At 37.6% G+C, this 25,079-nt stretch overlaps 4 protein-coding genes and 1 long non-coding RNA gene across 11 annotated transcripts in view; 3 read left to right on the top strand and 2 right to left on the bottom strand.

Moving 5' to 3' along the window:
- aifm5 (apoptosis inducing factor mitochondria associated 5) overlaps window positions 1-1,475 on the bottom strand; it is a 34,917-nt gene extending 33,442 nt beyond the window's left edge. Inside the window, exon 1 of the mRNA XM_087301802.1 lies at window positions 1,412-1,475. Coding sequence (XP_087157928.1) covers window positions 1,412-1,475 — 64 coding nt within the window. The remainder of the gene's footprint in view (window positions 1-1,411) is intronic.
- The window catches only part of si:ch211-274p24.2, a 40,880-nt gene extending 39,392 nt beyond the window's left edge, over window positions 1-1,488 (top strand). Inside the window, exon 3 of the mRNA XM_087299873.1 lies at window positions 1,243-1,488. Coding sequence (XP_087155999.1) covers window positions 1,243-1,366 — 124 coding nt within the window. The 3' untranslated portion in view covers window positions 1,367-1,488. The remainder of the gene's footprint in view (window positions 1-1,242) is intronic.
- The window catches only part of LOC147838945 (uncharacterized), a 1,276,407-nt gene that overhangs the window by 1,216,913 nt on the left and 34,415 nt on the right, over window positions 1-25,079 (bottom strand). The gene's annotated exons all lie outside the window — the stretch shown is intronic.
- On the top strand, window positions 1,255-15,957 carry ccdc92bb (coiled-coil domain containing 92Bb). Of its 4 annotated transcripts, none has more exon segments than NM_001440890.1 (6): window positions 1,255-1,488; window positions 4,070-4,232; window positions 6,537-6,584; window positions 6,668-7,014; window positions 9,302-10,835; window positions 12,287-15,956. In NM_001440890.1, coding segments are annotated over 4 exon segments (843 nt in total). In that variant the 5' UTR covers window positions 1,255-1,488; window positions 4,070-4,102; the 3' UTR covers window positions 9,620-10,835; window positions 12,287-15,956.
- On the top strand, window positions 12,566-23,729 carry LOC147832018 (GTPase IMAP family member 7). Of its 4 annotated transcripts, XM_087301821.1 has the most exons (4): window positions 18,671-18,728; window positions 18,972-19,013; window positions 22,361-22,495; window positions 22,568-23,729. In XM_087301821.1, exons 2-4 carry the CDS (start codon window positions 19,007-19,009, stop codon window positions 23,428-23,430), a joined length of 1,005 nt encoding a protein of 334 aa, XP_087157947.1. In that variant the 5' UTR covers window positions 18,671-18,728; window positions 18,972-19,006; the 3' UTR covers window positions 23,431-23,729. The 4 variants fall into 4 exon arrangements, with proteins under 4 accessions (XP_087157943.1, XP_087157947.1, XP_087157945.1 ...); XM_087301817.1 differs by lacking the exon at window positions 18,671-18,728 and adding an exon at window positions 12,566-12,679 and having other exon boundaries at window positions 22,361-23,729; XM_087301819.1 differs by having other exon boundaries at window positions 18,677-18,728; window positions 22,361-23,729.

Genomic DNA, 25,079 nt, shown 5'->3' on the forward strand with positions numbered 1-25,079 from the left:
GCAGTAAGATGACAGTGCTAACCACTGAGCCTAGACTGCAAGTACAGTACCAGCAAAATATGTGCATTCCCAGTGAGCATGAATGGTTAAATATCATGCATTTTAGGCAGGTATCGTTTTTCTGAAATGCACTAAAAATGCCAGAATGAGGAACACTTCCATTGTAAAAAACATTTTAAAATTAAATTGCACTAGTGTAAAGGGCAGCTAAATAGCGTAGAGGTGTGGCGTAGTGCTATAAAACAATCAAGCTCATTTGATTAAGTGGAGAGAAAAAAAACGTTAGTGTAGGAATACTCAGACTGTTTTGGTTCAGCCTCACATATGATAATTCTGCAGCTATATATAGGATTTCTGCTGCTGATGTCATGCAGAGCCATTTAGACTGTGCCTCAAACGAACAACAGTTTACTAACTATGTTACAGGCATTTTAGTGAAGGTGAATGGAATAATTTGCTGTAACCCAAACATGACTCTAGTGAGTGCTTTCTCTCTGTAAGGTGAATAAATTATGAGGTAATTTTCATTTTTTGGATGAAATAACCCTTATTATTCTGGGTTTGGAGAATGCTTACCTGTACAATGCAATTTTTTGTTTCAAATTGGGAAGAAAGGCCTTTACACTAATTAATGGAAAGACTTATCAGGAAAACACAGAATATTTAACTGCATTAAACATTTCAGAAGACCGATGGAGCACCTACACTACAATTCTTGTTGATTAAGTGGATTTTAATCTGATTTCTTAATTATTTATATTATTTCCCTGCTAAAAAATCCAGCTTAAACCAGCCTAGGCTGGTTGGCTGGTTTTAGCTGGTTGACCAGGCTGGTTTTAGAAGGGTTTTGGCCATTTTTTTTTTTGGTTTAAGCTGGATATAGCTGGTTTTGGCTGGACTCCCAGCTTAGCTAGGCTGGTCAAGCTGGTTTTAGCTGGTCATCTCCCAGCCTGACCAGCTAAAACCAGGCTGGAAATGGCTGGAAACCAGCCTGGAAGTGGCCAAAACTCCTCTAAAACCAGCCTGGTTGACCAGCTAAAACCAACCAACCAGCCTAGGCTGGTATAAGCTGGATTTTTCAGCAGGGAAATTATTAAACTTAATTATACCCTAATTAATTAAGTTAACAAAAATGTACAATTAAAGAAATAGAACACCTATATTTTACAAACCATAAACAATAATCAAAAATCATTACACAAACTTTAATAACAGTGACATTTTGTACTCTTCTTTTTGCAGTTTAAATGTGCTATGTCCGAATTGTTATGAGCTGTGTGAGCACACGCCCGTATTCCTGATTCTTCTAAAACAGATGAAACTTCGGGGCTTTTTGTCACTTCAGTCCACTTCATTGGCTAAATGAATAAGATGTTGGGATGGGGATGGATATGGCAGATGGTGAACTAACCCTTTCGTGTCCCTGACGCAGAGATTTGGTGGCGATGCTTTGCACTGGATGTGTCCTGCATCATTCATCTGCCCATCGTAAGTAGCTCTGAGAAGCATGAGGTAATATCGGCATGTTTATGTCATTGAGATTATTGACCTTAAAACGCGGCGCACTGATTTCAACACGATACAGATAGGATGTGTGCTTTAAAAAGTCAGAATTAAAGCAGCGCTTGTGTGGAAAACATAACCGATAATATATCGTTTTAATAGCATTCAGTAGATGCATCTGTCAATATTTAGAGTGTCGTATTCATTTAGATAATCGTTATTTGACGACACATTCCAAAGATCAATACGCGTCGGTTAGTTTTGTTGTCATCGTGCCATAAAGATACAGCATCATTAAGACATCGACAGCAAGATTTTGTGCTTTCTGTCAAGAAAAAGACGTTGTTTGCCAACATTTGTTTGGCTCAAAACCATATATTGCGTGTTTACATTCGCCTGTCAACCTTACGCATTTCCTGGATGAGAGAATATCCCGGATGAAACAATGACATAATGCTCATTCTTAACTGGAGTCTCCTGATGCTGAAGTAGGGGGATGAGCCATTTTAAAGCCCAGAAAATTATTCCGAGCCTTCTGAAGTACTGTTGTTTGTTTTTAAAATGGCGAAAGTATTTCTCTTTGCACAGTATAACAGAAATAGAATGTAATATAGTTTATTTGAAAGCAGCATTTACAAATGCTTTTAAGAAAAACTAATTACATATGGTTGTATAAGTCCACACAAAACAGAGAATGTAGCTACATTTAATAGGCCTATTATTCATTTAGATTACAATCGACTTACTAATAATTAAAACAAGTTATTCATTGTAAAGAAGCAAATAACTATAAGTGCTACTAGGGATAGTTCCCCCGAAAAGTGTGCTGAAACTAGGAGTTTCTGGTGAAAACTACATTATGTACAGTAAGCCCCATCAAAAAAATACAATGGTAAAAATTAAAAACTAAGTAACTATTTTACCCAAAAATGTACATTTCCTCACCAATCAAACTGAGGTGGTTTTAAACTTTTATGAATGTATTTCTTATGCTAAACACAAAACAAGATATTTTGTAGAATGTTAAAAAAGCAGCTATTGACATTCATAGTAAAAACCAAAAAATAATGTAACATTGGAAATAAATGGCTGTTTTCTAACATTCTTTATTAATTTTCTGCCGCTTTATTTTCTGTTTTAACTCAAGTTGCGTTGGAATCACTTTAGCTGGTTGATTTTTGTTCATCATGGATTACTGATGAAGACATTTAAAAAATAAAATGAGGAACTAATTAATGAGTACTTGAACTAATGTTGATGAAAAAGTAAGCAATTGTCAATGCACTCTACATTAATGTTTTGCTTTGGAACTAAATAAATCCAAGAATTAAATAAATAAAAAGAAAGTGCATTAGTTTTTTTACAGACATACAATACCAAAAATTTCCCTTTTTTTTTCTAAACTTTTATTTAAAGAAATACACAATATAAATCAGGAAAGAATCTTTAGAAGACTGGAATACAAGAATGTACCATTACAAAGTGATAAGAAGAACAATAAAAAAGTAATAGAAAGAAAAAAAAGAGAACAGAATAAAGAAAGGGGAAGTACAATATTAAATAAAATTTAAAAATACAGAAAACATTAATTACTAACATATTGGAAGCATGATATTTTCATAGGTTTCTATTAACTTGCAGAATTGTTGGTTGTTAGATAGACGTATAGCTTTAAGCAAGGAATGAATTTCAATTAAAAAATGGGCAAATGAGGGAGAGGATTTAAGAAATTTTGTTTGTGGATAAAGAATTTTGCATATAATATAAAAAAGTTATTTATATACATATATTCTTCATTTTTATTCTTGTGACTAATAACAAATAATATCTTTCAGTTTAAAGATTTGTTTTGTTAATTGGGATTTATTCAAATAATTATATAGATCTGAACTAAACTTTTGTGAGATTTTTTGTGAGTCAACGTTTCCTCATTTTCCTGACAGAAAGAACAAGTAATTGCAATATCAGTAAATTCTGAGATAAATGCATTGACCGGGTAAATTTTGTGTAGAATTTTAAAATGGATTTCCTTTGCTTTGTTTGGGATTACGTATTTATATGGAAGAAGCCATGTTCTTTTCCAATCAATGTCTTCTAATATGATTTCCCTCTTGGAGCAATTTGATTTTTTTGTTGGAGAATTCGAAGAATAAGTTTGTTGTTGCATTTTTTATTGTGTACACTAATACCTTCTAATAATAAGGAGGGTTCTATGGTTTTTTATTTATATTTGAAATATGATTTTTTGTTAGATGAATTAATTCTTTTGGGATAGCATTTACAATAATGTTAAATTTCTTTAATGGGATTGGAAATTTAGGAATTTTCATAAACTCCAAAAAAAGTTCCCCAAGTCATCAATTAAGGAAAATAAATGTAATATATCTCTGTCATACCAATTAGAAAAAAATACAAATTTTATAGGGAGTTTATTTGGAGCAAAATTACATTTTAAAATAAATGGGAGACCACCAATTTTATTAAACCAATAATTGGGAATAAAAAGCCGTATTGAATTTGAACTAGTTAAACATCTTTTAACAATTTCCCCTTTCATTGCATGCAGGTGCTGTAAACCTGCATCATCAGGGAGCTCTCCATGGATAGATCCACACTTGCCCAGCAGGTGGAGAGTGTTGAGCGCAATGTAGCGTTTTTGCAGGAGGAGCACCAAATCCTCCTCACGGGTCTGCGGCTGGAGATACGCAACCTTAAGAAACGATGCAATGGTCAGTAAACAATAAACATAATACAATCCCTTATACTTTTCAGTTAGTTAAGTTAAAAAACTTTTTCCCCGTTCACTCACCTACATGTGGTTCCAAACCTATATGATGTTCTTTTCTTTATTAAACACATAAGAAAATATTTTAAAGAATGTTGGAAACCGCTAACCATCCTTATTAGTAGTAAAAATAAATAAATAAAATAGAATTCAAAGTCTGCAGTTTTCAAAAATAAACTTAAACAGGTTTGTAACATATTGAGGTAATTTCTTTGTTTTTTGTTTGTTTTGGTTGGATTATGAGTTTATTTTAAAGCCTTCATCATTTAATTCAACCTCACAACTTTTATTATATGTTTTAAACAATATTAACATTCATTGTATGTTTATCTATTCAACGCAGGCTCATTGTGAAAACGTAGCCCTATATACATTTCTGGAGAGCACAAATTAAATAGCCAGAGCTACGTATAGCTGCATTTCATCTTTAAAAGGAATGCTGCAGGGCTGTATGACACTGACGATGAGTCCTGTTTTTTGTGCGCTGAAAACAGCGTTGGGCAGGTCAGTCGGTGCTTTTAAAAACACTACCGGTTGGGTTCAGGAGAGGGGTAATTGGTCAGTCAGTCGGTAAGTTAGTTGACAGTGGCCTCTGGTGGATTTATATGATAAGAGCAGGCGTGTATGGCACTCGTGAGTGAAATTCGAGATCTGAAAAAGCGTACAGTGTTCTCGCAAAAACTAAAATTAAAAAAAAACTTACATCCTGGTACATATTTTGCACTGTCCAGAAATGTATACAGGGGTACAATTTCATAACAAGCCTGGGTTCTTTCTTTCTTTCTTTCTTTCTTTCTTTCTTTCTTTCTATCTATATATCTATCATCTATCTGTCTGTCTGTCTGTCTATCTATCTATTATTTATCAATCGATCAGTCGGTCGGTCGGTCGGTCGGTCTGTCGGTCTGTCGGTCTGTCTGTCTGTCTATCTATCTATCTATCTATCTATCTATCTATCTATCTATCTATCTATCTATCTATCTATCTATCTATCTATCTATCTATCTATCTATCTAATCCCTATATAAAGGGAACACTAAAGCAACACATCCTAGATCTGAATGAATGAAATCTAAATAAAATAAATATACATAAATATACAGTATATATATAATATACTGATTTAACAAAATAACTAAACATCTCAGTCAAAAAATACGAACATCCTATTAATGTTAGTGAATAATATTAAAATAAATTTTAATAAAGAGATAAAATCCAGATAAACAAAAAGTTTTTTTTTGTTGTTGTTTTTTGCAACACCTCATTTGAATTTAAATGTTTTTTTTTTCTATTACTAAAGATGTTATGAGAGCACACTGTTATTTTAATGAAGATAACGGTTTAATAACGCTGTTTTGTACAAATGCACAAAATCTATTGTCCATATTCACTTAGAAATGAATAAAAATATTTGTTGGTGTAAGTGTAACGCATGCTTAAACCACACTTTTGATCTTGAAGGAATATGTTTCTCTTTCACTAACATTTTTATCATCTATTTTTGTGGGTAAAACTCAATCATTCATTCATTTTCTTGTCAGCTTAGTCCCTTTATTAATCCGGTACCGCCACAGCGGAATGAACCAACAACGCTAACGTATCCTGCAAGTTTCTACGCAGCAGATGCATTCCAGCCGCAACCCATCTCTGGGAAACATCCACACACACATTCACACACACACTCATACACTACGGACAATTAGCCTACCCAATTCACCTGTACCGCATGTCTTTGTACTGTGGGGGAAACCGGAGCACCCGGAGGAAACCCACGCGAATGCAGGGAGAACATGCAAACTCCACACAGAAACGCCAACTGAGCCGAGGTTCGAACCAGCGACCTTCTTGCTGTGCCACTTCTGCGCCACTGCCTTGCCCGGGTAAAAGTAAATATTTTGGTAATATTTTCTAAAAACAAAGTTATTTAAATGAAATCTTTGACTGGTAAAATATCAGTTTCAGCATTATATATTTATTATTACTTAATAACATTGTTATTATTATTATTGACAGTTTTAATAATTTTTTTAATACTATAAACTATCATGGAGACAACTAAAACACATTTTTACATTTTAATTAGAATGTTCTTACGTTTTCTTTGTTTTGTTTCAAACATTAATTTATATCTCCTTTATTTCAAGAAGGCGCTTCTTCACGACATCTCCTGAACTAAAACATGTTCATGCAATTGTTAATATGTTATCTGTAACATCCTACTTTATCTCTGTGTGCACCTCCACAGAACTGAGCTGTGATCTCAGTGAAAAACCACCAGCAAAAAGCCAAGAAGGTGAGTCTCCAAGATTTCCCATTCAATCATATGAAGATTGCAGTCTGTCCACCACCACGCTCCTCCTCTGCATGTTTTTTCAGATATAGAGCTGGAGGAAGATCTGCTCCAGGTGCGGTTACTGGAAACAGAGCAGCATCTGGCTGAGCAGGAAAGTGCGCTGGTGGAGCTGCGGGCAGAGCTGAGGAAAAAAGGAGCAATCGCAAGCGCACTGCAAGTCCGACTTCGAGATGAAGAGCGGCGCTTCCTGGAGGAGCTAAAACGACGTAGTCATAAGATTACAACACTGAGTCGGGACCTCCGCAAGCAGACCGATGTGGCCGCTCAACTCTCCTTTCAGCTGCATTCTGCACACTTTCGATTGTATCACCAGACTGAAGACTATGAGGAGGAGGATGAAGAAGATGAGGATGAAGGAGGCACACTGCAGGTATGAGTGATGTACAACAAATGTATGATTTACAGTAAAACAAATCCATTGTTCATGTCAAATAATGCAAAATGATGGCGAGCATTTGGTTCTGTTACTAATTGTTGTTTCAATTGTTGTCTACCGTTTTAAAACATTAATGAGTTGACGGGAACAGAGTTGACATTTACCACCATTTCGTGCTTTAGTTCAATATAGTAGCTTCAAAGCAGACACCACATGGCATGTCTAAATGGAATTTTCATCCTTTTTTTAAAGAGTGAATGATTCACTGTAAGACCACAGTAAAAGAGTTGACAATTGTCAATTAATCTACAATTGGTATATACAGTTGAAGTCAGAATTATTAGTCCCCGTTTTTTTTTTCACACATTTCTAATCATAATAGTTTTAATAACTCATTTCTAATAACTGATTTATTTTATCTTTGTCATGATGACAGTACATAATATTTTAATAGATATTTTTAAGACACTTCTATACAGCTTAAAGTGACATTTAAAGGCTTAACTAGGGTAATTAAGTTAACTAGACAGGTTAGGGTAATTAAGCAAGTTATTGTATATTGATGGTTTGTTTTATAGACTATCATAAATATATACGTATAGCTTAAAGGGGCTAAATATTTTTACCCTAAAATGGCTTTTAAAAAATTAAAAACTGCTTTTATTCTTGCTGAAATAAAAGAAATAAGACTTTCTCCAAAATCAAAAATATTATCCGACATACTGTGAAGATTTCCTTGCTCTGTTTAACATAATTTAGGAAATATTTAAACAAAGAAAGATAATTCAAAGGGGATAATTCTGACTTCAATTGTACATTTATACAAACCAATGAGAGGAAGAATAATGACATGCCTCAATGCCTTCTGGAGTTTCCCACCAGGGGAAGTCACATCACTTGGAGGAAGTCCCATGCTTTTTATTCCAGTGCTTTACAGAATGTCATGTTTTTTATAACAAGTGTAACAAAGTTTAGCAGAAAATTTGGACAGACATAACATTTACAAACCATAAATAAATAATTACATATATAAATTACATATATACATAATTATATTATATATAGTCTATAAAACAAAACTTCATTATACAATAACTCGCTTAATTACCCTAACCTGTCTAGTTAACCTAATTAACCTACTGTAGTTAAGCCTTTAAATGTCACTTTAAGCTGTATAGAAGTGTCTTGAAAATTTCTAATAAAATATTATTTACTGTCATCACGGCAAAGATAAAATAAATCAGTTATTAGAAATGAGTAATTAAAACTATTATATATAATATATATTTAGATGTAGCAACTTGGTAAACAAGTTACATTTTTAATTTTTAAGTTAATAATTTTAAGTTAATTAACATTAGTACATTTTAAGTAAACTTTCCAAGACAAAATGTCCCTAAATACACATACAAACATTATAATTAGAGATAACTTGATATAATTTGTGATTTGATTTAAAAGAATGTCAAAACAAGGTTTTTCCTCTTAATCGCATTTAAAATAAAAGTTTCCTTTTCCATGATTATTGTGATATATGATAGCATATGATATATGTTGTTATTATAAATATTTATAATGTAATTATGTAATACACACATCCATAAAAACAAAACTATAGAACTTCCGCTCACTGGATATTTTTTCTTTTTTGGACCATTCTCTGTAAACCCTAGAGATGGTTGTGCATGTAGGTTGTGCATGTGAATCCCAGTAGATCAGCAGTTTCTGAAATACTCAGACCAGCCCCCTCTGGCACCAACAACCATGCCACATTCAAAGTCACTTAAATCCCCTTCCTTCCCCATACTGATGCTCGGTTCAAGCTGCAGGAGAGCACCTTGACCATGTCTACATGTCTAAATGCATTGAATTGCTGCCCTGTGCGTTAATGAGCAGTTGGAAAGTAGGACATTTGTCAGTACTACTTTTTGGACCGTTATCGTAAGTTATTTTGTTAGATAAGCTCCAGATTTGGCCTCAGTACTGACTAATCTAATGTATATGCACAAATATATTACTGTATAACTTCCTATTAAAAATATGAATTTAAAAGATATGGGATTTGTGAGGGGTGGTATACAGAGCATTATGTGTGTGTGTGTGTGTGTATATTTATATACTGTATATACAGTACTATATTTTAATCAAATACATGCACTCTTATGGTGAGCTGGAAAAGGCTTCTTTCAAAAGAGATAAATGATCCCAAACTTTTGACTGGGATTGAACTCGCAAACAGTCATGAGTCATGAATCAGACTTCTTTTTTTATTCATTTACAGGAACCGGAATGGACTGCTAATTCTTCATGTGTGCTAGAAAGTCCTCATCAGAGCCGATCTTCAGGAAGGCTGCGGAGATCAGAGAGAGTTCGGGAATGTGTTCCCCGCGAGAGGGTGTTTGGGCCCGAGGAACCCCGCCCCATGCCTGACCCCGCCCTCTTCCTCTATCCGTTCAGACACAGGCTCCTCCCCCTGCGCAGCTCCATTGGAGGCCACTGGAGGGAAGGCGGCCTTTCCAGGATCTCAGAAGCTCGAATAAGTAGACTCCGGGATCGACCACTGAGGGAGGACATTGGGCCAGAGACAACAGAGTTATAGAGCACTTTATTCCGTGGGTTCTTTTTATTTTAGAAGCCTTGGTTCTGGAGGTATGTTTATCTTTCATTTAAATTATAGAGATGTTGATGGTCTCCAATGGCTTGCGTAGCATTTCATTTTCTTTACTATGGAAGTCATTGTTGAGCATCAACTGTTGACCATCAACCAAGATTTGTCAAAATATCTTGTGGAAGGTCAGTAAATTGCAGAACATCTCTTATAAAACATCTCCTGTTTAAAAAGTTCTTCAGTTTTATGTGTATGCATTGGTCTGTGCACAGTGGCCTAGATGTGAATTATGTCATCAGAATTGCAGGGGTGTACCTTACGCTTATTTTTGTAACAATGTACACAGATCACATGTGCGCTTTCAATTGTTATTGCACTACTTGATTTGTCCACAAGTTGTCAACATTGAATCAGGCTGTTGTTTCAGGAATGGAAAAGAATTGGAGGAGACAGGAATGTGAAAGTCTGTTGCCGAAGCAAAGATTTTTTTTGTTTCCCATAACATTTGGAGAGAAAAAGCACAGACACTGGACAAGAACAAAAATTATTAAAGGTGCAGTAGGTGATCTGCCAAAAAGCTACCGGGTTAGCGAAATATCTTTGAAACACAGGCTGCGTCTGAAACCGCCTACTACTCAGTAGGTGCTGCATTTGAATTTAAAGTACTACTTGGCCATTAGAAAAGTACGTTCTATACAGTATGAATGTGAAAAGTACGAATGGAATTCGCACGTACTACATCGCCATTTTGTCATGGTCACGTTACCTACCTGCGTCAGTTGCGTCGCTTCACTCCCATTCATGAAATCTCTCGCGGAGCATCATGGGATAGTGCAGCGTGCATGGGAAGCGCACTTCAGAATCTCGCCAGAAGGAGTAAGTTATCTGGGTATTTCTCGCAAACTGATTTTCGAATTCTATGAATTCGGACATATTACTCGTCTCGCATACTGATTTTAGTGAAGTATGTGGTTTCGGATGCAGCCACAGTCCCTTCCCTGCCTCCTGAAACACAAACGTGTGCACCTTAAAGATGACATCAGACAACCCACTATTTCATGTCATTCACCAGTAAGAAAACTTTACAGTACTTTATAATACTAACGTTACAATTCCGAACAAAAAACTGTATTGTACCTAGCACGTTTTCAGTTGTGTAGCAAGCAAAACTTGTCCTAATGGTCCCACTCTCTCACACGCTTTGTCCTTAAAGAGCCCATATTATGGGTTTTTGAAAATTCCCCTCCATGTAGTGTGTAACACAGTTCTAAGTGAAGTGAAGTATCCAGCTAAGGCTTAAATCTGTAAGAGTACAGTGTTTAAAACGGTTGATTCATCTATAAAAGAGTCGACTCATAGTGCTTCAAACGAGTCGCCTTGATACCGACTCATTAGGTGTTTCGCCATGACGTACGAATGAAACCAAGTTATTCACGTGCACGCGCAAACCCGGGAGATTTCAAACCTGAGGCCCCGCCCTCTGACGCAGTAACCCAGACACACACACACACACACACACACCCACAAACACACGCACACAAACTCTCTACCCAAAGATGAAACCTCAGCATTATAGCCAAGCAGTTGGAAACTACTGGAAACTTCTGGAAGCTACATGCTACAAAGAATACTTCATCTGCGTTTGTTAAAGGAAGGATCAGTAAAGAGTAACTGATGGACGTCAGGATGGGTTTCTTCCATTTCTCAAGTGTAAGTACGTGCGGTTAAAGTTGTTGCCTCGTTGACTCTAGCTTGCAAATGTATTTAGTTGTGATTTGTTACTTGTAACCGAGTGTACTGTATCAGGTTAACTGGCTATATTCTCTTATCGCGTGCAAAGTCACGTTAAAAACGCGACGCGTGCTGCTTTGTTTATGGAGCTCCGTGGTAACGTTAAAGGTCTGCATACCCGCGGCTGTCCCCGCGCCAGATTTCTGCGGCGCGGGAATAAATTTCCGAATAAATCGCCGGAGCGGTCGGTAACGGGTTTGATTTGGGACGGGAGCGGGCTGCCTGAGAAAGAGAAAGATGTGTCTGCTTGGTGCTTGTGTGTTAGTGCGCACGCGCGCGTATGAGAGAGAGAGAGAGCGCGAGCGAGAGCTTTATGCTTGGTGCTGTGTGTGTGTTTATACAAACAGATTGGCTGTCTGGACTGTATATCTGGGGGATTTTCGGTTTTGTTCTCCCCCGCTCTTTAGCGGGATCGGGCGCGGCGGGCAGAATACGGGGCGGGTTCTAAGGCTAAAACCTGGCGGGTGCGGGCGGAAGCGGGAGCGTTCTCGTCCGGAGGTGTGTGTGTGTTTTTGTGTGTGTGGCAGCTAAAATCCACGCCTACACTATCTAGCGTGTATGAACTGTGATTACTTTTTAAATTGCTGATTAGCTATTGGCCATTTCACTCTCTGACTGAAGGCAATCGACCAATCGCGACAGACTGTCATCGGTCCAATCAGCGCAGATTAGCTTCGCGCTAAGGAGGGGTTTGGGAACAAATGAATCACTGAACGATTCATACAGGAGTCGCTGGGATAATTAGGTAAAAATAAATGCAGATTATAAGACCATGAAAGTGTTTTTTGACCTTGCATGCATATTAGACTGTTGTTGGAGACCCTTACAACCAAGATATGACCCTATTTCATGTATAATATGGGCTCTTTAAGCTACAACTGTATGATTAGTGGTTGGCCGGCTGTGTGCAAAAATTACACTTTTTACTAAGCCAATCAGGCCCGGATTGGCTAATCGGGAGGACCGGGAGAATTCCCGGTGGGCCGGTCCGTTTTTTGGCCACAAGGGCCGGTGTCCCTAGCTCCAGAATCTGTTATTCTCAGCAGTCACACTTTTAAAATGAATTTATTTATTTACTTGACCACAATCTTCTTATTCATTATTTTACAAGCTCTGCTCTTTTTGTCTATTTTCTCGCAGCTTCGTGGGCATGGTGCAGCCTGCAGGTTAATGATGATATAACTCAGATGAGTCACCTCTCAATGTACAGCTGTTGTGGTTCAAGGGTTAGCACGTTAGGTTATGATGCCATCGACCCAGGTTTGATCCTTGTCTGAGTAATTTATTATTTTCATTTTTATTGTTAAGACATATAATACTGTTAGGGTTGTTGAACATTTGAAGTTCTAAAGCAGCTGTTTTCTCAAAAAAAGACGTGATAGTGTAATTAGAAACTGAATTCGAAATGACCTTATTTTAATATAGTCAGTCATGGGCTGGTCTGAGGCTTGAAACTCCAGGGCTGAAAAGGAGTCCCACTCCGGCCCTGCATACTTTCATGCTATTTCAGACCTAATATTCAAAGTAGCATGTAAAACAATGTAGGGAACGTGTCACAGGTTGTCATTGTTCAAAAATTAACCAATGTGAATATGAAACCAACTTCAGCTCAGTAAAGCAGGCTAGGCAGAATAGCCCTGTTTACTGATGTTTTGTGGTTAAACTAAACAAAAGACATTTACATTATGGATGTAGTAATAGGTCCCTTATAAAATTAAAAATAGACACATCAATCTTTCGCCGGAAGATATCAGTACACACTGGTTTCATAACATCACTTCTGTGCATATAACCTATTCATGATACAACACAATCTACATTAGCTTTACCTGTCTAAAAGAAATACTTCAGCCATGGTGTCGTCCTCCCTCCAGCATGCAAACCTAACTCCAATATTGATTTTAAAAAGTTTTGATTCAGCATTTGATTTTACAGATGTGTCTCTTGTTTGCACATGAACGCGCGCCACACATGCACACATGTACGTGCAAATGGTGGATCTGCGTGAACAGATGCGCAGTTGTACAAATCTACATTTGTTGACAGACAGTTTGGGCTACTTATCAGAATAATTGAAATTATCTGCCTGACAATATTTAATTGGATGAACTTTTTTGTTTTGTTTTATGCCTTACCCAGAATATAAAAATACATATAAATACATTTAGGTCTATTAGTTTAATCATTACTATTGGAATGTGAAGACACTTTCAACCAGCACAACAAAAAAATGTTTCTGAAGCCAACCACCTACTGCACCTTTAAGTTTCTGTCCTAAACACTAGAACCTAAATTATAATGTCACTTTTCGACTAACGTCTTCACTGTTGAATCCAGAACACTCTATAAACAACCATTCACCTTCTAGTGCACATTAGTGTTGAGTGCTGTTATTTTAGCACGCTTTCAAAGGGAGTTGTTTGGAGACAACTCAAGTCGGCATAATAGATTCACTTGAAATGGTCATGAAATGTGGGAAAACATGTAGGGCGGTGCTTAGTTCTTTGGGAACCAGCTGGATTGTTGAAAGACGGGCATTGACGAATTGATGAAAGATTGACGAATGGACGAAAGCAAGCCAAAAACTAGACAAGCACTGATAGCCCCGCCCTAAAGAAATTCCATCTGACCAGGAAGTAAAGACGGTCATTTCTTAGGGGGAAGCGAAGGTTGTGGTAGATTATGTTTTACTAAATAGTGAAGTGCACAGAAATATTGTTTATTAGAAGAACTATTATATACACATATACAAATAATAATAATAAAAAGAATTTTATGGCTATTTTAAGAGTTATTAGTGGTGAACAAAGTCAAGCAAAGTGGATCACAAAATAATTCAACCCAAGCTCATTCTGGAAACGTAGCCCCGCGGACGTTTCTGGAGACTGCGATTTAAGTGGCCGGAGGTACGTAAAGGCCGCGTTTGTTTTTTTTTCGAGCGAACGCCGCGGGGCGGTGTGGCGCCACTCCGCCCCTTCTCTTCGCGCTCGCCGGCCGACGGCTCGCCTCCGAGTGGAGGGCTTTCCCGACGCAATCAGTTTGTCCGCCTAGCTCACATCGTTGCATCGGCGGAGCGGAGGCCCCGGAGGAGGAGGAAGAGGACGAGCCAGAGCCGGCCACGGTGGACGACGACCAGGATCGAGTCCGGGGAACGGCAGGTTCCGGAAATCAGGTAAGACGAAAAACGGAATCTGGAAAATAAGGGCGAGAATGCGGCGGGATCCGAAAACGCGGTCGAAATCGAAGACGGGGGCTTTTGCTTTTTTTTTTTTTTTTCGATCCGGCGGCTATTCGCGTGAGAACGGCGCGGGCGCGAACGAGAGGCGCCCGCCCGAGACGCGAAAAAGCGCGCACAGCGGCCTATCCGCGAAAACAAAAAAACGCTCGAATACGTACCTCCCGGGACGTAAATCGCGGTCCGCAGAAACGTCCGCGGGGCTACGTTTCCACAATGAAAAATAATTTTTTGCAGAAAATTACATTTGAAAACACGCAAACACAATAGTGTCAGATTTGGTTTGGTTTGTTTATTAGATGTCTAATAAATGTCTAAATATAGATGTCTTGGCTAAAACCAACTTTGGCTGCCCATGAAAATCTAATAGATATGTAACAAAAATGCAAAAATATGCTAGTCATCAAATTGACAGGAATATATGACTACACATCTAAAGTCCGTCTAAATTGTCTACTAGGCATCTAGTGTTTAGACCAGCAGTGTCCAAAATCGGTCCTGGAGGGCCGGTGAATTCATAGTTTAGCTCCAACTTTCATCAACACACCTCCCTGGAAGTTTCTAGTACACCGAGAAAGAGCTTGGTTAGCTGGTTCTGGTATGTTTAATTGGGGTTGGAACTAAAATATGCAGGACACTGGCCGTCTAGGAACAAGTTTGCACACCCCTGGTTTACACATTTTAAACACAAAATTGCTTGGTGGGAAAGGAAAAAATTTTTTTGTTTGCAAAACATGCATATCATACATATAAATATTGAAGTAATTTGAAAAATTACATATTGCGTAGCATTTTTATTGCAATGTGACACATTATTCTGATTGGTTGAATCTCTACAGACTTCTGGTAAATGCAGTTTTTACATTGGAGTTCAAAATCGAATGTTCAAAATCTGTTCCGCTATGAAAATGAATGTGATTTTCACTTCTAGATCCTGAATTTAACCCTGCACTTAAAAAAACAGAAACTGAAAATTCTGTTCACTAATGATTGATTGGCTTTTTTGTAGTCCGCTGTCAAAAGTTTTAGAATTTTGTGATTTTTGAAACCCAGTTCATCTTTTCATGCTTGTTATTTATTTACTTTTTATTTTTTTGCAAAGGATGAGTTTTAGTGTCTAAAGCATCTGAAACCTACATTCAGTACTTATTTGTGTCAATGAAGTGAATTATTCTGATGCCATAAAACACTTTAGAACAGAATTAGTGAACGTAGATAGCAAATGTATTATATTAACTTTGTTTTGTCACGCTTCTGCTTTTTGGGAAAAAGCTTTATGACGAATTAAAGATATAGAAAGTGATTTGTGGTTTGTTTATTGAGACAAAGAGTGCTTGTATTTGTATTATTTTGACCAGTTTGTTCTGGTTCTGCGGCTGTAAGGGCCTCTGTCACAAAAAACAAATGAAAGAGCAATTGGTGGATCATTCCACTGTGGTGGCCCCTTATAAATCAGAAGTCTAAGGATAGTAAATGAAAGTGAGTGTTGTGATTCTACTGTCATTTTGTAAAGTATTTAAGCAATGTTAAAGTATATTTTACAGTGCTCAGCATAACTGAGTACACAGTTTGAAAATGAATATTTTATCAATTTCTCAGTGAATATAGACAATGGATTTTGGTGCATTTAAACAAAACAGATTTATTAAACAGATATATTTATTAAAACGATACTTTAGCCACCGGACATATTTAGAAATTTAAAGACAATACAAATAAATTCAAACAATTTTTTTTCCATTTTTTTTTCAACCCAGGCTCATTGTGGAAACGTAGTTCCGCGGACGTTTCTGGAGGCCGTGGAATACGTCCCGGCGGGCACGTACTGCTGCAGTTTTTGTTTTTGCGAATCCACAAGAGGCCGCTGTTGTGCGCTTTTTCGCACCTCAGACGCCTCTCGCGAGTGCGGTTCGCGCCCGCGCTGTTCCCGCGTGAACCCATCAGAGGCCGCTGTCCGACTGACCGGATGATTGACTGCGCGACCGGCCAATCGGCCGACCCGCCCTCCTCCTTCCCTGAACCCAACCAATTTTACCGATCGACCCGCCCGCCCGCTCGCTTCCCTAAACCCGAGCAACAGTTTACAAAAGCCGTCCAAAAAAATAAAAGCCCTGATTTTTTTTTTCTATTTCGCTTCGTTCGCTTGAAAAAAATAAACGCGGCCGTACGTACCTCCCGGGACGTATTCCGCTGTCTCCAGAAATGTCCGCGGGACTACGTTTTCAGAATGAGCTTGGGTTGGTTTTTTTCTTCTCTTGATTTTTCCTCTTTTTTAAATGTGTATTTAATATTTTTCTATAACATAAATTTGCACGTACTAGTTTTTGAACCGTTATCGTAAGTTATTTTGGTAGATTAGCTCCAGGTTTGGCGTCAAATGACTAATCTTATGTATATGCACAAATATAATATTGTATAGCTTCCTATTAAAAATATGAATTTTAAAGATAGATTTGTGAGGGGTGTATTTATATATGCTGAGCACTGTGTGTATACAACATGTATTAATATTTGTATGTCATACTTGTAAGTGTACGACTTGAAAATCTACTGCTTTGGGACTAAATGTTCTTCCCGTGCTTGCGTGGGTTTTCCCCGGGTCCTCCGGTTTCCTCCCACATTCCAAAAACATGCACAACAAGTAAATTGATAAATCTAAAGTTTGCACTACAGTTAATCTGTCACCGTGCAGCATATCTTTTCACAGCATTCAATTTTTAGTCATCAGTTTTTATCAAGGAGGAGTTGTCGAGATCCACCTGAGCTCAAGGCTCCCCTCTCGCCCTTCAAACGGGAGGAAGCCCAGGGCTCAAGAACCTTTGAGCTCAGGGCTCTCTCCCGGGACAGCATGCCAAACTTGCTTATAATCAATCATCAGCTAAGTGTGAACTCTTGAAATGAGTAGAATAATACACCTGTTCAATGAAAACCAGATGATTCACTACGTTAATAAATCTGATATAACTCGATCAGAAATCTAAAAAGGGGAAATAAAGATTAAGCCTTCAACAGAAAGTAATACTGTGGTTAAAAGAGTCTTGCAGATAACAGTGCAATACTAATTTTTTTCTTCCAAATGCACCAGCATAAACAGCGTCATTATGGTCCAGTCGACCCAAGTTCGAATCTCAACTTATAATATATAATAATTATAATAATAATAATATAATACTGTTTGAGTTACTTATGTAGGTGTACATATTTTATTTTTATTTTTTGTGTGACCACCGTTATATATATATATTCAGATATTGCAGGAAAGGACATTGTGATGTTTTAAAGAATAGTGATAGAGATTTAGCTACTCTTTAATCTTCTCATATTTATGAAAAACATTTGATATTCTAAAGCATAGAAAAAGACGTGATAGTGTTATTAGAAACTGAATAGGAAATGATGTTATTTTAATATAGTCAGTCGTGAACTGAGGTTGGCAGGTCTAAGGCTTGAAACTCCAGGGCTGAAAAGGAGTCCCACTCCGGCCCTGCCCCCACAGTCCAAACACTTGCGCTATAGGTGAATTGAATAAACTTAACTGGCCGTCGTGTATGAGTGTGTGTGGCAGTGTGAGAATATATTGGTGTTTTCTGATATTGGGTTGCGGCTGGATAGACATCCGCTGCGGATAAAACATATCCTGAAATAGTTGGCGGTTCAATCCGCCGTGGCACCCTCTGAAATAGAGACTAAGCCAAAGGAAAACTAATGAATGTACAGCAAGTGTGCTAATAGTATACTTCTGAAACTGTGGTTAATGATCATTTTGTATATGGTGTCTCATACTTAGAATTGGGGCTTTGGATTAAACTGATACAAATCCACACATGGTAGTGAACACACACACACACACAACCTACAACAATAAATGAACTAAGCAAAAAGTTGTAAAGGTTTTAACAACAACAAGTATCATTTTATCTTCAATGTAAATGAGAAAAGCTGTGAAAGTACAGCCCTGACCACCGACCAGGAAGTGTGAGAATGATCTGGTGGGAAAAACATTTGACGCCAACCTTACATTTGAGCTTCTGCTTTGACTACAGTAGCTTCTGTTGATTTTTTCATCTTCATCAGGTAGATAACTCCATTGATGGAAATCTGTTCTTACTCACCAGTTTTTTTCTGTATACAAATATCAAAAATCTAAGCAATTTTATAGCATAGTGTAAAATGTGCCTCAGTACTTTGTGGTAATGTTTTTATTTCACTATTCAAAAGGATGTGAATTTAACATTTATGATAAGTTATGCCATTTCATAAACTAAGACTGCATTGAAGGACAGTGATTGTGTTGAATGAATGCAACTTGTTTTACAGATGACAGAGTTTATCTTCACAAAAGGACAAGAATAATGGGAGGTAAGAAACTGTGTATGTTGTAGCAGTTGTGTAACTGAGGTAGAACATTTAATGAAAAATTATGAGAACAAGAAATCAAAAACTTTGTATCTGTTTTCAACTATTTCTGATTGTAGCCTGCTACTGTTTACACATTAGATTCTGTGAATTGCAGTTAGTAATGAAAAAAATCAACTAGCTTTTCTTGTTTTTCTACCAGTAGAGTAGTTTTTATGAACAGTGAATCCGCATATTACAATGAAGAATCGTGAGGCTGTAGTAGCCTAATGATGCAAATTTTTCAGCTTTGAAATCAGAGGAATAAAATCGATTACATTTTTATCTATACCTTTGAGGGTTAATTTGTCCTCACTTACAGTGCATCTGGAAAGTAATCATAGCGCTTCACTTTTTGCAATTTTTTATGTTACAGCCTTATTCCAAAATTGATTCAATTCATTTATTTTCTCAAAATTCTACACACAATTTCCCATAATGACAATGTGGAAAATTTTTTTTTTGAAATTGTTGCAAAAAAATTAATAAAATAACAGAAAAATCACATGTACATAAGTATTCTCAGCCTTTGTCGTGAAGCACTTATTTGATAAATATGTAAGATATTAAAACCACCTACTAGCAAGTAAGGGTGGGAGAAAAAAAAATTGATTCTCCAATATTCAGAATGATTCTGTATTTAAATTAGGCCTCCGCCGGCACAAGCTCTGAACAGAGAAAAAGTGTTGCAGGCGCACATATGCATGCAGCCAAATTCACTTCATTTGGACAGAATTACAGGCGGAGCGCTTCTGGTCCGTTTTGGAGCCGCTGCTTAAGGAAGCTGTTCAAATTCCTTCCACACCCAAAAGTGAAAAGTAAAACCTTGAGTCGTTTTAGATGCAGTGATGTGGTTCCTCACACTCGTCCAGTGTGCCACTGACTTTATAACTACTAAAAAGCCAATATTCTTTCTTAACATTTTGGTAATGTTATCAAGAAATACATTTTTTTTCTTCATAACTGCTCTTTGTAATGTGCATTTTTTTTAACATTCAAAGCTATTTCATCCAAAACCAATTTTTAATAAAATATATATTTTTAATAATGCCATTACTGTCATACAGAGATTCCAATCATTAAACAAAATCATAGAAACTCTAATTCTGCTTAAAAGGTAAAGACCGAGAGCAGAAGAAATAGAGAAAATGTAGGTTAAGAATCATTTTGGAAATGGATCATGACCCCAAGAATTGGAATTGAATCCATCATAAAGATTCCCACCACTTTTAGCAAACACATTTCACTGGATTTTACTGGGTAATAGTGTTATAAATCAACAGGAGCATGTTTTTATTTGTATCTAATGAATGCCAATTGTTTCTGTGAACGCTAGGTTTAGGGCTAGGGTACGGTTGGGCCATAGTCCAGGGGTGCTCAACCCTGTTCCTGGAGAACCTTCTACCTTCCTGTAGAGTTCAGCTCCAACCCTGATCAAACACCCTTGTATTAATTAGGACCTAAATAGCTCTTGATAATTACAGACAGGTCTGTTTGATATAGCTTGAAACTGAAATCTGCGATGAGTAATGCAATCTTCATGTCCAAAAGGTTCATGCTGTGGCAGTTTCCACACACACAATAAATGACCAGTCCCAATTAAAAGCAGACTCCCAGTAAAACTGCATCTGTTTCAAGATGTTTCAGCTGTTCATTTTAGTGTGCCGTGGTTTCTTGCTTCTGGATGAAGGTCACAGTCGCTGTGTCATTTATGGGTTTATTTTGTAGGAGCTGCACTTAAGATTAATGTATACCATTGGCGGTTCTAGTATTTTTATTAATATGGTAGGGTTGTAAACTAATTTAATTGCAGAATTCAGATAACACACAGGTGACATTCAAGTGATGCATAAGCCAAATTTATAAGGAAGCATCAAGAAATTTAAAAAAAGGCTAAGGTGAAATTTTCAACACAGACACATTGGGAAAATGTGCCCTGGTGTACATTTTTGAGAACCAAGAAATATGTGCTCATGGGTACATATGGCTGCATTTTATGTGTAAAATAAATTCTTTAGGGTGGTACCGCTGACTGCTTACCTCCCAGATTTTGCTGGTTGATGACTGGTTTGCTAGGTAGCTCGACATGTATGGCACCAGACTTGTGAGGTGGAACGTAGAAAACCAGGGTTCAAGTCTGATAAAGGACAGATCCTGAAACCAGGTAAAACAAAACCCACAAAAACTCCATGAGATTGTGGTGGAAGTACGCAGCCAAGATGGCTTTTCTCTACTAGTTTTTTTTAAAACACTATCAGAAAGGGAGGATGTGTGGGTCAGAGGATATCAAGCTGATATATTATGCACGACGACAAGCCAATCGGCTTCTCTCAGGGTACATATTTGTTGGTTCTCAAAAATGTAGTCCTGAGCACATATTTCCAATGAGCTTGGGTTGCAAAGTTTAGGGGTGCTAAGTGGAATTGTTAGTGCAGCTAACGCCCCTCTAAAAATAGGCTAGTTTGATATTGCGTAAGTACAGCTCAAGTACAGTGCTCCTGGTCACATTCACTTCAGTCAAGAGAGTTAAGGACTTGAAGGCATTGTCGGTTTAAGGAATCGAATCATGCTTGGAATCTGGCCATTTGAGGCTGTACACTTATCACAGGGCAAATATAGGGGGGAAATGAACACATATCCCAGGTAGCAAAGAATTCTGCCCCAGATTTGGCATAAAGCTGGCACAGCAGGCATTCGTCTGGCACTGGCATGCAACATATGGGCCAAACATGGCCCAGGTTTGGCTGAGGTGGCACCGTCTTATAGGCGGCCCTCAAGACTTGGGCCAGATCTCAAATGTAGTATTTGGCCCAGATGTTTAAATGTACATGTGGGCCACATAAGTTTGGCCTAGCTTGACCCACTTTTAAAATACATTTATATTATTTTTGAGCAAAGAAAAAATTCTATCAATCAGGTCGCTTCAAGAAAAAGCACAGCCATAAAGCGAAATGCTTCATGGGTTTATAAAAAACATTGCAATCGTAACACACCAACTTATCGGGCCCAGTTCAGGCCCAGTTATGGGTTATTAATTTGGCTGAGACTTGGCCCACATATGGTCCATGTTTGCCGCTTGTATGGAAGCCAGAATTGGTCCAGTCATGTACCGTAATTCACTGCGGCATGTGGGCCAAGCAAATGCTGATGGTGTGGGCCAGATCTGGGCCAGAGAAATTTTGCTATGGGGGATGGGTTGAAGAAAATTGTCTGTTGTAGCGCGAATGTATTTGCACTCAGTGTGGAAGGGTAATTTCCGGATAATTCTATAATTTACTAACACATGTGTGTTTTTCATATTTCTTCAAAAGCTAAGGAATGTAAACCTGAGAGGAAGTTTGTCCTTTTCGGCAAGACAGGAGTTGGCAAGAGCAGCACTGGGAATACAATCCTTGGACAAAATCTATTCAAGACTAAAGCTTCACCTACATCTGAGACTGTAGGTTGTGTAAGTAACTGCACTATAGCCAATGGAAGAGAAATCACCGTTATTGACACACCTGGAATCTGTGACACAGCTAGCAATGAGGAGACCATCAAATCTGAAATCATCAAATCTATCACTGAAATGGGTCCTAGTGTTGACATGTGCATTATGATTCTTAATGTTGCCAGATACACAGAACAAGAAACGGCGATTATAGATACTTTAAAGTCATATTTCGAAGAGTGTGAGGACAGCCTCAAGCATATATCCATTTTATTCACTCGTGGTGAAGATCTAGAGGGTCAAACTATTGAGGAGTTTGTACAGAAGAGTGCAAAACTACAGAAACTTGTTGATTCATGTGAAGGCCGCTGTTTTGTCATTGATAATAAACATTGGAAAAAGCGCTTGCGGGGCTACAAGAGCAACCGAGTTCAGCTGAGAAAAATGCTGAAAACCATAGATAAGATAGAGAAGAAAACCGGCTACAACAATGAGCTGCTTCACATGGTGGAGGAGGAAATTGAAAAGGAGATGAAGGATATGAAGGAGGAAAATCTGTCTGCAGAAGGCAAACGAGACAAAGCAAAGAAGAGTGTTTATGAAAAGCTTTGGATTAGGCTTGCAGGAGTGGGTACAGGGATGCTGATCGGAGCGTTTCTGGGCATCGGAGTCGCAGTGGCAGCTGTTGTGGCTTTACTGAAAGCAGAAAATGTTACAGCAACAGTAAAAGCCGTCTGTGTGAGAGCAGTCACTACAGCTCCGATCATCGCAGGCGTTGTGCTGGGAACTTCTGCTTTGGCAGGAGCTGTTGAAGGAGGACTCACGGGATGGAACAAGGCAGATGAAGCTGATTCTGTCTATGAGGTGATGACCAAGACAGCAAAGGCAAACTTAGAGAAAGCCAGAAACGTTTATAAAATGGCACAAGACCTCACTAATGATAATGAGTAGACGATTGTTGCAAACAAAATGAACAAACACAGAATCTGTTTTTTACTGTAACCGTTTCATAAGTGCGACTTTTCTTGGCTGTATTTTATATGACAGTTAACCAGTTAAACTCTGCTGTTATTTTAGGATTTCCGCCTGGATTTTGCCTACCCAAATTTAAAAGCTTCCCAAATCTACATGCAGAGGTGTAAATGCAAAAATTTGGTATCATTTTAAAGAAAACCCTTTGAATTTTCATGAAACACTATTGAAAGTGTTTAAAATAACTGTATATGTGGTCTGTGTTATAATAAACACCTAAAAAAAGAGGTGCTTTTTGTATTTTTTGGTCCCACTTTATATTAAGTGGCCTTAACTAATATGTACTCACACAGGATTTAATAGTTTGTTACAATGTACCTATTGTGTAAATACATGTATTTACTGTGTACTTATGCACGATTAAATACCTGTATGTAATTACATCTGTAATTAACTTCTGTACTTACATTTGTAAATACACTGCTGACCATTGCCTACACCTTAACCCACCCTTAAACCTACCCATACCACCAAACCTGTCCATAACCCAACCTCTATCCCAACTCAAAAGCACCACAAGTGTTCTCAAATACATTATGAACACAGTAAGTACATTGTATTTATTGTTTGATGCAAGTACATAGTAGTTAAGGACACTTAATATAAAGTGGGACCATTTTTTTTATAAACTCAAATTTGAAAGTGTACCTTTTAGGGTCTGTGTGGTCTAGCGTGCTGTAATTAATGTTGGTGGGTCCTGCACATGTCTGTAATCATAGGAAAAAAGAAAAATGTCTCCACCATAATCTATGCAAAAGTTATTGCATTCCAACTGATGAGAAGTGCTATAAAAGCCGATCATTGTTTACATATTTCACTATTCTTTTGTTTGATCAAACATAATTCACTGTGTTTGGACCACGTCAGACATATAAAAGCATTACTTATGCACATCACCTCAAAAACAGAGGAGAAATGGCCCTGATGCAAACAGCATAAGGTAAGAGATGACAGCTGTCTGTGCTATCTGGGGCTGCTTAGTGATCATAAATGTATTGTTTTCACTTCTGCGCCAATGAAAACACTGTGATTCATTCGGAAACTGTTTCATATGTGAATATAATTCAGTAAAAAAGAATGCTATAACTGTATTAGCACCAGCAAGAGCTTTCATTTGAGCTATAACTTGTACAGTGTCAGTGGTGAAATTTGTTACACTATCATTGACCATGTAATCAACCATGTTTTTTTGCTAACAGAGGCTGGTGAAAGAGTGCTGCCCAGTTTAAGGCAGTAAACGATTGCCTCCATTATACGCATCTTTCAACAAATCAACAAGCATTGCATTTTACATGGATTATTTCTACTCTCTCTTGACATGTCAATATGGTCACACAGTAAAGCGTATGTTGAACTTTTTGTCCCTCTCAAGAATGCAACGTCTTCCACCCTCTGGGGGAAAAGAAAAGCTCCTCTGTAATGATCAAGAGCTTGCTATTATAGAAGTAGTTGTTGCAAATACTGCAATGAAACTGCATGAAATTCAAACTAGAATTGTGGCGGACTATGAGATATTTGTCAATATTGATAGCATCAACCTCACAACTATTACGCGGACATTGTCCAAA

The sequence above is a fragment of the Danio rerio genome, chromosome 21 (assembly GCF_052040795.2).
Source record: "Danio rerio strain M-AB ecotype USA chromosome 21, GRCz13ab, whole genome shotgun sequence".
NCBI lineage: Eukaryota > Metazoa > Chordata > Actinopteri > Cypriniformes > Danionidae > Danio > Danio rerio.

Excerpts from the sequence above, each read along its gene's own strand:
- ccdc92bb (XM_087299124.1), top strand. The coding sequence starts at position 4,103 with ATGGATAGATCCACACTTGCCCAGCAGGTGGAGAGTGTTGAGCGCAAT. Across the intron at positions 6,585-6,667 it reads ACCAGCAAAAAGCCAAGAAG|ATATAGAGCTGGAGGAAGAT; the intron begins GTGAGTCTCCAA and ends ATGTTTTTTCAG. Across the intron at positions 7,015-9,301 it reads ATGAAGGAGGCACACTGCAG|GAACCGGAATGGACTGCTAA; the intron begins GTATGAGTGATG and ends ATTCATTTACAG.
- LOC147832018 (XM_087301817.1), top strand. The coding sequence starts at position 12,607 with ATGAGTCACCTCTCAATGTACAGCTGTTGTGGTTCAAGGGTTAGCACG. Across the intron at positions 12,680-18,971 it reads TTATGATGCCATCGACCCAG|ATGACAGAGTTTATCTTCAC; the intron begins GTTTGATCCTTG and ends CTTGTTTTACAG. Across the intron at positions 19,014-22,360 it reads AAGGACAAGAATAATGGGAG|CTAAGGAATGTAAACCTGAG; the intron begins GTAAGAAACTGT and ends TTTCTTCAAAAG.